At 48.6% G+C, this 12151-nt stretch overlaps 1 protein-coding gene across 1 annotated transcript in view; it reads left to right on the forward strand.

Annotated features, from left to right (window-relative positions):
* Positions 1-9488: 9488 nt before the first annotated feature.
* Positions 9489-12151, forward strand: part of LOC103208634 (cerebellin-2) — a 6659-nt gene continuing 3996 nt past the window's right edge. Inside the window, exons 1-4 of the mRNA XM_007954332.1 lie at positions 9489-9528; positions 9742-9867; positions 10090-10219; positions 10504-10670. Of these exons, the coding sequence (XP_007952523.1) occupies positions 9489-9528; positions 9742-9867; positions 10090-10219; positions 10504-10670 (463 nt within the window). The remainder of the gene's footprint in view (positions 9529-9741; positions 9868-10089; positions 10220-10503; positions 10671-12151) is intronic.

The raw sequence follows: 12151 nt of genomic DNA on the forward strand, positions 1-12151 counted from the left end.
GATCTGACTCATAGTGACCCCTCCTCCTTGGGGTTCCGAGGAGGTACCACTATGGAAGTAGATTGCCCAACCTTCCTTCCGAGGAGTGGCTGGTGGATTTGAACTGCTAGCCTTCTGGTTAGCAGTCAAGTGCCCTAGGCACTATGCTACCAGAGCTCTTTCTGATATATGTGTGTGTGTGTGTGTGTGTGAGTGTGTGTGTATGTGAAGTACATATATATTGAGAGATGGATAGATAGATGGATAGATAGATAGATAGATAGACAGATAAATTTATCTCAAGGAAATGGCTCAGGCAGTTGCAGAGGCTGGCAAGTCCTAAGTCTGTGAGTCAGATCTCAAGATGGCCACTGATCCTGACTCACATAGCTTCAAGGGCTGATGAACCTAAGATAGGCGGGCAGTAGAGCCGGCTGCTGGCTTCGGAAGCTGAGGAATCCAAGATCAGCAAGTAAGATGGCAACCTGTGGGCTCAGGGGCTACAAAGACAATAATGCCAAGCTCAGGCAATCAGGCTGAGCACTGGTTGCAATCCAGGAACCAGAGATGACGTGCCAGTTGAAGGACCCAGAGCCAGCAGAAAAGCCGGAGAACCTTGTGAGAGGTTTTGCACGTGTGTTGGAAGCTGGGCACGGCCTGAAGGGAATTCCCTTCCCGCTGAAGGGCTGCACAGAGCAGATCTCATCGCGGAGGTGACCTCATTACACTGGGGCTCATATGGGGCATGACTGCATCATAAGTCTTACACGCCTGAGAGCCAGGGCTCAACCATGTCGACACACACCTTCACTACCGTAGTATATCTTTTCTCCATACCAGTTGTCATTTAATCAGTTCTGACTCGTGACAACCTCATGGGTAGAGCTGTAGTCCACGGGGCTTTCAATGCTGATGGTTTGGGCGAACATCACCAAGCGTTTCTCTCCAGGCATGTCTGGATGGACTCCTGTCTCCATCCTTCCACTTGGAAGCCCAGCACTTGAACCCTTTCACCCCCAAGGGAACCCACTCTATCATTAGTTGTCTGAATGCCAGGAAATGGCGTGTTCTATCTCCCTAATGGTAGTCAGCATCTCAGTACCTCTTTAGGAGGAGTGAAAATATGAGTCCATTGAGTTACCTGCACATTTGGTGAGTTCCACGTTAATTTATTACCAAGGTGGTTAATATTCATATTCTGCTCATTTCAAACAATATATTCAATCAAGGTGTATATTGATTTTTAAACTTTTGAGTAGAAAGAAGTACTAGGCATTTATAGGATACCAAAAAAGAAAATAACAAACAGCAAATAAAAAGAAAGAAAATCTCAAACCTGTTGCCTTCAAGTCAATTCTGACTCATAGTAACCCTGTCTATAAGACAGAGTAGAACTCCCCCAAAGGGTTTCCTAGGCTGTAGTCCTTAGGGAAGCAGACTGCCTCATCTTTCTTACACAGGGAAGTTGGTGGGTTCAAATCACCAACCTTTCAGTTAAAACCCGACTGGTTAACCACTGCACCACCAGGGCACCTTATTTGTATGATAGGCCAGTTTAAATTTCTTACCTACATTTATAAATCTCTCTTTCTCTGATGGCCATGTTAGCAAGCAGTGAAATTCAGAAACACCGAGAGACAGACCTGGGAAAGCCAGGCTAGTGGCCAGCACCAGCTAACAGGCTCCTCGCAAAAGCAGGAGGTGACTTGTCATGTGAAAGTTCAGACGACTGTACAATCCCCAAGTCAGACAGTGGAAGGCGACAGTTCTAAGTTTTAAGCATCTTTTGAGCTTTCGCACTGAGTCTAGGAGGTTAGGGCAATTTCTTTCTTTAATTAATCAGAGTCTACATGACTAAGGTTGCAGATACATACATAATTCGTATATTCCATGTTCTGCGCTTATGTGCAAAATCTCAGCATTTTTACACTCTTCATTGATCAATGCATTTCTATTTTTATTTCTACATATGTGTGTAGGTATTGAGACCCACACGTGAATCAGTCCTGCGTGCTGAAGATGTGTACAGTGTATTAATGATAGGTGCACACTTGGAGGGCAGGAAGCCTTTGTGAAATGTCCAGTCTACCCAATTCTGATATCTTCAGGCAAGAGAGACCTGTCAGAAACACAGATGCTCACAAACAGAAACACACTATTAAAACAACCCCATCTTCCGCCTGTCCATCAGCATATAAACCGAAAAGATACACTAACAAAAGCCAAATGTTTTCAATTAATTTTATCTTGAGAATTTAAGTTTTTTCTTAACTTTTTTTTTTTTTTTTTTTTTTACTCATTTAAATCATTTTGCCCATTGGGCCTTTCTGAAAGTTAGCATGAAGACATATGGCAAAGTCAGATGAAATATATTTCTAATGATCAGTGGAATCAACTAATCAATATGTACATGCAGTACTCCCAACAAGAAAGAGTGTTGAATTAGGAGTGTTCAAAATAGCAGCAAAACCCCCCAATGAGCCTCATCAGAGAGCTGCCAATAAGATGTTCTTCATATTAACGTTATAGCCATATGCCATGCTTGGAAATTATTTAACACATACAATAAATGTGGAATGTATCGATATTAGTCTATTGTTCAAAGATTATTCTGAGCAGAGTGTCCACATGATATGAATAAAAGAGAACTACGTGCCCTCCTCCCAGTTCATGCAATGCCCTCTGCAGGCACATGGACAACTGCAGAATTATGAAATGCCACTTGCAAGTAGAGCATTTCATGTTATTTTATTCTTCATCATAGGAAGTTTTTGTCTTAGTATTTTGGAACGCTAGGTGACAATAGCTCTGGTTGCCTAGGGTTGGATCTAGGAAATGTGACTTGGACAACAGTGGTGAGCAAACAAGGTTTTTGTTTTTGTTTTTCCAAAGCCCACCTCCAACAACCCTTTCCACCAATGTGCTTTCAAACAGCTGCCTTCTGTCTCTAAATCCCCAGTCCTGCCTGTCAACCAGCACTTTCCTGCCTTTCTGCATTTTCAGGTATTACGTGTCTTCCTCTCCTGCTTCCCTGTTTTTTTTTTTTTTTCCCCCAAAGAGGAATGCTGCAATAGAATCTATGCCCAAGATACTTTAGACATTTAACAAATGTTCAGGCTTATTGGAGATGATAAGGACCCTGAATGAAAATCCATATACTTCCTTGTACATTATCATGAGGAATCAGAACAATGACTTATCACACATAAACTGAGTCAACCTGCTGAGTGATGGATTTCATTGTGCAAGTTGCTTATTTTAAAGTTCATTTTTAGCTTAGAACATTCTGGAAGTGAGTATGCAAAGCTCAAGTTTCATATAAAAGAATAATACTATAATCGGACCAGGAGAATATCTGCTTTTGTGAGTGTCTGTGGGTTGTCTATGTCTAATCCTTTTTGGGTGACGTGGACTGGATTCTGACGCATAGTGACCTCACGGGACAGATAGGAAATGCCTCATAAAACTGTCTTGGCTGAAATCATTAAGGAAGCAGGTTGCCAGGTCTTTCTCCCTTAGAGCCACTGGGTGGGTTAAAAAAGCCAACCTTTCTATAAGCAGCTGAGTGGTTAACCATGGCACTGCTAGGGCTTCTGGTCACATTGCCAATTAGTAGATTCTGACTCACAGTGATTCCAACTCATAGTGACCCTATAGAAGAAACGAGAACTTCCTCTAGGGTTTTCTAGATTGTAAATCTCTACAGAACCAGCCTGTCACATCTTTCTTCCATGGAGTATCTGGGGGGTTTGAACCTCTGACCTTTCAAGGTTCACAGCTGGGTGCTTAACCACACATCACCAGGGCTCCTTTGGTCCAGTCCTTAGCAGATCCAAACACAATTTTTCTTTCCCATTGTTGCTGGAGGCCATAGTGGACCACAGAGCTAGTACACGTTTCGCACACATCAGAACAGAGCTAGCACACATTTCGCACACACCAGAAGACTCTCAAACCTTCAAAAATAGGTAGGCATTTCCTTGTTGTTATGGTGGTTGTTAGGTGCTGTGGAGTCGATTCTGACTCATAGTGACCCAATGGGCAACAGGAGGAAACACTTCTTGGTCCTGCACCATCCTCACACCCTTGCTATGTTCAAGCCCATCTTTGCAGCTGTTGTGTCAATCCAACTTGTTGAGAGGTTTCCCCATTTTTGCTGACCCTCTACTTCCCAAGCATGAGGCCCTCCTCCAAGGACTGGTCCCTTCTGACAACATGACCAAAGTAGGTGAGATGTGGTCTGGTCCTTGTCATTTCTAAGGAGGCTTCTGGCTGCCCTTCCTTCAGGACAGAGTTGTCCATTCTTCTGGCAGTCTGTGGTATTTGCTCACTGATACACTCATGAGCTGAACCCACCCCATGACAATTGCATAGTCTCTCTTGATGGAACGATCCTACACAGTAAGATAAACCGTCCCCGATTGTCAATTAAAACACATATTTAGGAAGCCATTTCTCCATTCTCTCAGTTATTTATCATTTTCTTGCTAAAATTGAGCATTTGGAAAAGCAAAACTCAATAAATGTTGTCTGTGATTTTAGCACCAACAGGACTTCTGTTCTCTTTCAAGTAACGTGTGTAGAATATAGCAGGCCAGCTGAAAGACAACAACCTCATCAGGATTCAAGGCAACCCCGGACCCTGCGGCCACACTGTCGAATGGTGTGGCCCATGTTCACACTGTCGGATGGTGTGGCCCATGTTTATGACGTGGTCACCAGATGACTTTCTGAAGCCACTGTCACTCTTTTTCTTCTTCTTCTTTTTTTTTTTAGTGTGAGCCCATTTTCCTTATATGTCTTAATAGTAAACCTTTGGAATATTTTCAAGACATTAACTGTTCCTATGAGAATAGAAAGGAGCCCTGGTGGGGCAGTGCTTAAGTGCACAGCTGCTAACAGAATTGTTCGTGGTTTGAACCTACCAGCTGCTCTGTGGGAGAAAGATGTAGCAGTCAGCTTCCATAAAGATTAAAAAACCTCACTGCCATCAGTAGATTCCAACTCACAGTGGCCCACTTGGGTTTCTGAGGCCATAAACCTTTATGGAAGTACATTGCTCCCATGTTCCTTCCACCTAGTGGCTGGTGGTTTGGAACTGCTGACCTTCTGATTGGCTGGCAAACGCCTTACTCACTATGCCACCAGAGCTCCTTTCCTTGAGATCCTGTGGGGAAGTTCCACTCTGTCCTCTAGGGGCGCTGTGAGTTGGAATAGACTCTAGGGCAGCTTGGGCTTTGCTTCCATAAAGAGTGACAGCCTTGGAGACCCTGTGGGCAGTTCCACAGGGTCGCTCTGAGGAGAGGGGCTTGCCAGCAGTGGGTTCATGAGACAGTGGACCCAGCAGAGCGGCAGGGGCATCAGCTTGGAGTGGATGGGGTTCCAGACCCACCACCAACTTGGGAGTCAGAATCCGTGTTTTTAATAAGATTTGCAGAAGACACACATTGCAAGTCGGGAAGCACGACCATATAGGATCCCCTCTTCAATTTCACCACCCTCCTGCCCTACATGAAGCTGCAGATGACATACATCTCTGAAGTCCGGGTGAGTTCGTGGTGAAGAAAGGGAGGGACTGGGCTCGAGCCCTGGGCATCCGTTGGCTTAGTGGTCACTCCCACATGATCGGAAACAAAACTCAGCAGTGGCCAGCTCCTGGCTGCGCAGATGACCAGACAGCACATCGATCGCTCCCAGATAATCATGTCTTAAATATATTTGTTCCTGCACACTAATCTCCGTGTAGAGAATAACCATATTTCTCTTAAAAACTTAGGATCAGCGTAAAATGGCTTTTATAGTGAATTACATCAGAAGCAGGGCTCCCTAGGGATAACCAGCTATTCTTAGCGTAAGGGAGTGCAGCTCTCTGAAACGCTGCCTTCCAATGGCTCAGTATTAAAACCTAACAGTCCTTTGACTTTGATATTCCTTTCGGATGCTCTATCTGTCTCCAAAGAAGGTCTCCAGACCCACAGTTAATATTGTTTCCACAGTAAGCATGGAATCAGTCAGTACTGCCAAAGAGTTCTGAAAGGCCACCTACAACAGTGAAAACTCCGTTCAGATCCAGGCAACTGGGATTAAGTTTATTTTATGTTGAGCTGAAATATCCCCATTAGCCCTCCAGTACACCTCAGCAACACAGCAGAAATGTCTTCTGAGTCACAGGGGTCACCAAGCTGCTGGTGGCCACTTGGTGGGGCTTAGCTGGGGCTGGTGACTTCCTGAGCCATCTGCTGACTTTGCTTGCCAACCCCGGAGACGGGCGACACACTCGGGTCTTCCAACTCTTTTGAAGACAGAGACTACTGGACAGGGCTGCACTGAGTTACTAACCAAAAGGTCAGCGGGGCCACAGAGGAAAGGCCTGGGGAACTCCCTCCATCAGATCACAGCCGTTGAAAACTCCGCCGAGCGGTTCAGTGCTGACACACACAGGGTGGTCATGAGTCAGAGGTGACCAGCTGGCGCTATGTTTGGTATGCCAGATGGTTCTGCCCTATCCTCCCAATCTTTCTCTCCTTTAGCCCCATTCAAAGGAGCTCTAGTGAAGTGCTTGGCTGCAAACCAAAAGGTTGGCATTTCAAGTCCACCTGGTGACTCTGTGGGAGAAAAGACCTGGCTCTGTGAATATTCCCGCCAGGGAAACCCTATGGGGCAGTTCTACTCAGTCACATAGGACCGCTATGGGTCAAACATCGACTGGACAGCACCTAACAGTAATAGCAGCAACATCAGGGCCATCATATCCTGGCATTCGTGGCCTCTGTAGGGTGATGGCATGTCCCTGGGTAGGAACAAACAACTGCCACAAGTTGAACGACCTCTGGCAAATCAAGCATATTGTAAAGTCAGAATGGGTATATGCCTAGTATTCTTAAGCATAGCTTCAAGTTAGCTCCAAAATACCTGGATTTAAAGCATTGTTGAACAATTGACCATGTAACATATCTTTGTAATTCATTCCTGTAGGGGAACATTTGAGAAGGAAACACTCATTTATCTACCACTTCATGGAATATATCTGAAAGTTCAAAAGCAGTCAGTGTTATTTTTTCAAAATCATGCATGCTCCTAATGTGCATGAGTTATATAACTATACATTTATATATAATGAACTGGATGGTTGATGTGTATTACATGGACTCAGAATCTTCCCAATACAAAGGCCCTGAAAAAATTGTACATAGTTTACCCCTCCAGAAAGGTACACAATGACATTACCCGGAAGAGCAAATCAGAAAACATTTAGGAAATGCTTTAGTCTCTATAATGATTTCTACTGGGTCAATACGATTATCCAGTAATAGATGGTAAGAGTTTCATCTAGTAATGACTCTCATATTCTGAAGTCAGTTGACATGTGGCGTCTCTGTTTATAAAGAAGTTTGTTTGGATACAATTGAGATGACTGACGTCAGACTCTGGCCCAAATTGTTTCAGCAATAGAGACATTTCTTACCATTAAAGGGAAGAAATTAAGTACTAGGATGTTTGTAATGAGACAAAGCTGAAAAGAATTAAGATAACTTCATGGCCAATCGCAGTCATGGTGTATTGTCCTTAGGGGCCGTGGAGTCTGTCCTGACTCAGGGCCACCTTACATGAAACAGAAGGAAGCTGCCAGGTCCTGCACAGTCCTGCTATGTGTGAGTCCATTGTTGCAGCCTCTGTGTCAATCCGATCCCTGGCAAAGCCAGAGTGAAGTCATAAATGTGACAGACTGGTTAGTTTCCAGAAGCAAGGAAAGACCATGCGACATGCTGGACGTGGGTCCTTGGCAAAGAAGACCATGTCCACACTACTGGGTGTCAGTATACTAGATGAACTAAAGGAGGAGGACTGGGACTATCCCAGTGTCTCCATTGCCCCCAACACACACATTTTTTTAAACACTACAAGACCTGTGTCTTCAGCTCAGGTGAGCACCTGTGTAGCACACGGTGCTAATGCATGCTAAACTGCATACTGTATGCTAGATAAAGGGCACAGTGCAAAATCTGACACACAACGGTGAAATAACGGCAAACATTGTTAGTGTTGCCTATGAAGATATTCCTATATCTAAGAGAACAGAGCTGCCTTTAACATTCTCGAAGTGACAACGACCATAGCTAGTAACATGGCCATGGAAGAGATGAAATAACTCCACACTGTTATAATCAAAGACATTTTTGTTTTCAAATTTTAGTTATATTTTGAAACTGTTCTGAGTATGTTTAGGGCTAAAATGCCATCACATGACCTAAACGTCTCTTTATAGGTAGAATAAGCCTCAGTCAGTGAATAAATAAGGTTCCGTTTGTGCCAATCTGTTTCCAAATTACTAACTTCCTCCTAAAAGGAATCAACAAACCTAAATATAAAGCCAATCTGTTCCCTCCCCCATTATTTAACGATGCATATTGCTGTCATTCTATCATTTCATTCAGTATACAGATTAAATGTTCCATATATACATAAATGCATCTATATATATATAATTTAAAGGAGCTCTGGTGGTGTAGAGCCTAAGGCACTTGACTTCTTACCAGAAAGCTGAAAGTTCACCAGCCACTCCTAGGAAGGAAGATGGGGCAATGTACTTGCGTAGGGACACTGCCTTGGAAACCCAAGGAGAGGTCGCTATGAGTTGGGTCCGACTTCACAGCATATAACGACAACAACAACAACATATAATTTAAACATTATCATTGCCACATAGAAAGTGTTTCCTGGTTGTTTATTTATTTATTTATTTATTGCAAAGACTATTGCAATTTGCTTCATGCATGTTTGCATTTATATTGGTCAAAAGCAATGCTTTCAGCACACCAGGTAAGCAAGCTGCTCACAAGGATGTTACTGCATGATTGCAGATGTGGGAGACGCATTGCTGCTTCCTCACAATCCCCCATTTGGTCTAATTATCCTCTGGCCTCATGTCTTTTGTAGACAGCGTGTCCTGGGCCATTCCTACTTGCACATAAACCAGCACTCTAGGATGGAATGAGAGAAATGTGCTGATTTTGACAATAAACTATTGCCAAATCAGTATAACAGTGGAATAAAATAACTATCTGAAAATAAGAGTTAACTCTCCTCCCGGTACTAACCTCACAAAAACGACAGCAACATTTGGAAACTTGTGATGGCTTGGAAACAGCTTTCTGTCAAGTCTGGCACCCATGACCTGCATAGAATCAAAGCATTGAAGTAAGTACCTCATTTTCAGACTATCTTCCAGATGGAGGATAGATTTGGGACTACTGTGTATTTCGCACTGCTACTTTGCATGTAAGTTAAGTAGAAAACACTTGGTTCTTAAGCCACACACTTGTCGCCACACTACGCATTTCTCTTTTTAACAGTGTGCCATTCTGTGGCCCTGTGGCCTTGGCCTTCCATCCATGCATCTTGGCGGAACTGATTTGAAGGGAACTGCATCTTCCTTGATCTGTAGCGCTTAGAGATGAAGGCCCAGACCCTTCTAAGTAGGGAAGTGACCCAGACAGCCCCTGGGAAACATGACCATGAACCCCTACCTGGAAAGACTCAGTGGAGAGGGTGGGGCAGAGCAGGGAAGAGGCGGCGGCCGAAGTCTGAGGGAAGCAGCAGCGCGGTGTGCTTTCTGAGCAGCGCCCTGCGGGTTAGTTTTTAGCGGTGGAGCGGAAATGGCAGAGCATGGGAGTCGAAGGCCTAGTCATGGTTTTTAAAAATGTGCTTTTTAAAGTCAGATGATAAACAGGGCTCATATTGAACACGCTTTGCTTTGTTCAGAGCTGGCACGTAGCGCAGCCCGACAAGTGTGCAAGGATCCTGCATCTTACACAGGATACCTGACTGTAGGAGACCGCAGCTGGTCAGAGTTGACTGTGAGCGCGGTCAAGATCAGCAACGCCCGGGGTGCCGCTCCGACTGTTGAAGATTTTACCGGAAACTAGGGCCCTTGTGGGGGCTGCGTTTTTGCAGAGGCCAGGGCAGCCTTTGGGGGTCACAGAAGCCTATCAGCAAACCTCAGCAAGTCCGGGGGACTCTCCGGCCCAGCCACCCGAACCGGCGGCAGGGAGGCCCCGGCGCCCGTAGGTGGCGCCCCACGCCCGTGCTTGCGCGTCTCCGCGCTCCCAGCTCGGCTCCGAGCCCGGCGCTTCTCCTCGGGCCGCTCCAGAGCTCGGCTGGCGTTGCAATCGCTAAGCGCGAGCGTCGCGCGCTCCCCGAGCCCCGAGGTTCACCCGAGCGGACGCCTAACCCAGGCCGGGTGCGCTGCCGCCGGCCCCGCCGAAGCCTGTCGTTCCCAAGCCTCCGCCTTGAAGCCACTAAGAGCTCAACGCAGCCACCTTTTCTTCTTTTCTTTAAAGAAAACTGTTTTTATTTTTTTCTTTTCCCTCATTATGAAAGTGGCCATGCTATTCAGGGTTAAGACTTGGAGGGAATTTGGAAAAGGAAAGCGAGAAACCGAAAGAAAGGACGCGACCGGTGCTTTTGAGGGGGCCTGATTCCGGAGAGCCGTCTGGGAGGCTTGCGCTCCGGTGTCTGGGTGAGAGCCGGCCCTGGGGCTGCGGGCGCTGCTGCCGCGGGGAGACCGGCCGGGGGCCGGCGCAGAGGTGCGACAGAGGGGCGCTGTGTGCGGCGCCTGGAGCCGGGCAGGTCCCGGTGGGGAGCCGGCGCGCTGAGGCGGGGCGCGGGGCGAGAACCCCTGGGTGCGGGTGCGGGCCGGCAGGAGGACCGGGTGCGAGGCGTGCGGGTGTGGCGGGCGCTGTGGGCCGGGTAACCGATCCGGTGAGGGGCGCGGGGCGAGGCACCTTGGGTGCAGGTGCGGGCCAGCTGGACACCCGGCGCGGGGCTTGTGGACGCGGGGTGCAGACGCAGGGGGTGCTGGCCTGGGGTGGGGCAGCGGTCGGCGGTGTTTGTGCCCCTTACAGAGCCCGACCTGCTGCGGGACGCAGGCTGGGCGCTGGGCGCAGGTGCGCGGGTGCCTGGAGCCAGCCGGCGGCGGCAGAGGCAGGGCGTGGCGACCTGACAGTGGCCTTGCCTGGCGAAGGGTCGCGCTTGGCGTCCACATCCCGCCCCAGCGCTTGCCCCCTTCTCTGCTTAGAACAACTTCGGAGACATCACGGCAACCACCATGCGGGCGCCAGGTGAAGACCCCGACCTGCGCTCTGGGGTCAGCGCGCTGTGGGCGCTCGCGGTTGAATGAGGACCTTCGCAGGGCTGCGAACTGTGTGCTGGGGAGAGAGGTGCGACCAGCCTCTTCTCCTGCCGGCGAAGGGAAGAGGACGGTCCAAAGAACCAACTTCTCCCCTCTTAGAAGGAGGGTGGGCGGGGAGGGAGGCGGCGACGTCTCTGTGGCGTCCTCAGCTGGGAGCTGACCTGGGCCCGCGCGAGGACTGGGCATCTGGAAAAGTGCCCACGGGCACCAGGCTGCGTCCCGCGGGAGAAGCGAGCCCGGGTCTCGAGACCCAAGCGGGACAGAGCCACGCCTGGAATTCCGTCGAGGGAACCCTCTGGTCGAGTCCAGGGGTGTTTCTGGGGGCAGCGGGCGCCGAGAAGTGGGTGCTTGGTGTCAGTGCCTAGCTTTCCCGCAATGAAAATGTTTCCGTACAGTTTTTCGCTCCAAGGAGCTGCCTGAGGGCTTGTTTTTTGGGGGTGGAAAACTGATACAATCTTTCCCAAATGGGAGCAGGACATCTCAGGATGGGAATGGGGGAACAGGAGGGAGGGAAGGAAACCGGTGCTCGGAGCGGCTTTCGGAGACAGAAAGTCAGGGCTGGGCGGCGGGAGCCTCCGCAGATGTTTTGGGCTGCGTCCTGGGCTCATACCGCCTGCGGCTGGTGGGTGGGGGTGGCGGCGACACCGTCTCCGGGCCGCACACCATCTGCGAGGAGGACCTGCAGGAGTCGGCTGCCTGGCCTCCGCACCCCGGCGCGCTCCCCGAGCCGTCGGCACGCACCGCGCACAACTCTAGGCTCCCGGGACTTGTGCTGCCAATTCCGGGCGGGGGTGCGGTGCTGGGGACTCCAGGGGTGGCATCTCGGGGGGGGGGGCGAACGCCCTTCCCCCCCAGACTCGGCCCCCCAGGCTAAGGTGTGAGTTCTTTACCCTGACAGGTCTGCGGGCGGCTTCCTGCTGAGGACGACCCTGGCCTTGACCATCAGCGCCGCGGAGCAGGGCCGGAGGAGGTGTCCCTGGG

The sequence above is a fragment of the Orycteropus afer genome, unplaced genomic scaffold (genome assembly GCF_000298275.1).
Source record: "Orycteropus afer afer isolate SDZICR_OR568_19922 unplaced genomic scaffold, OryAfe1.0 scaffold00458, whole genome shotgun sequence".
Taxonomy (NCBI): Eukaryota; Metazoa; Chordata; class Mammalia; order Tubulidentata; family Orycteropodidae; genus Orycteropus; species Orycteropus afer.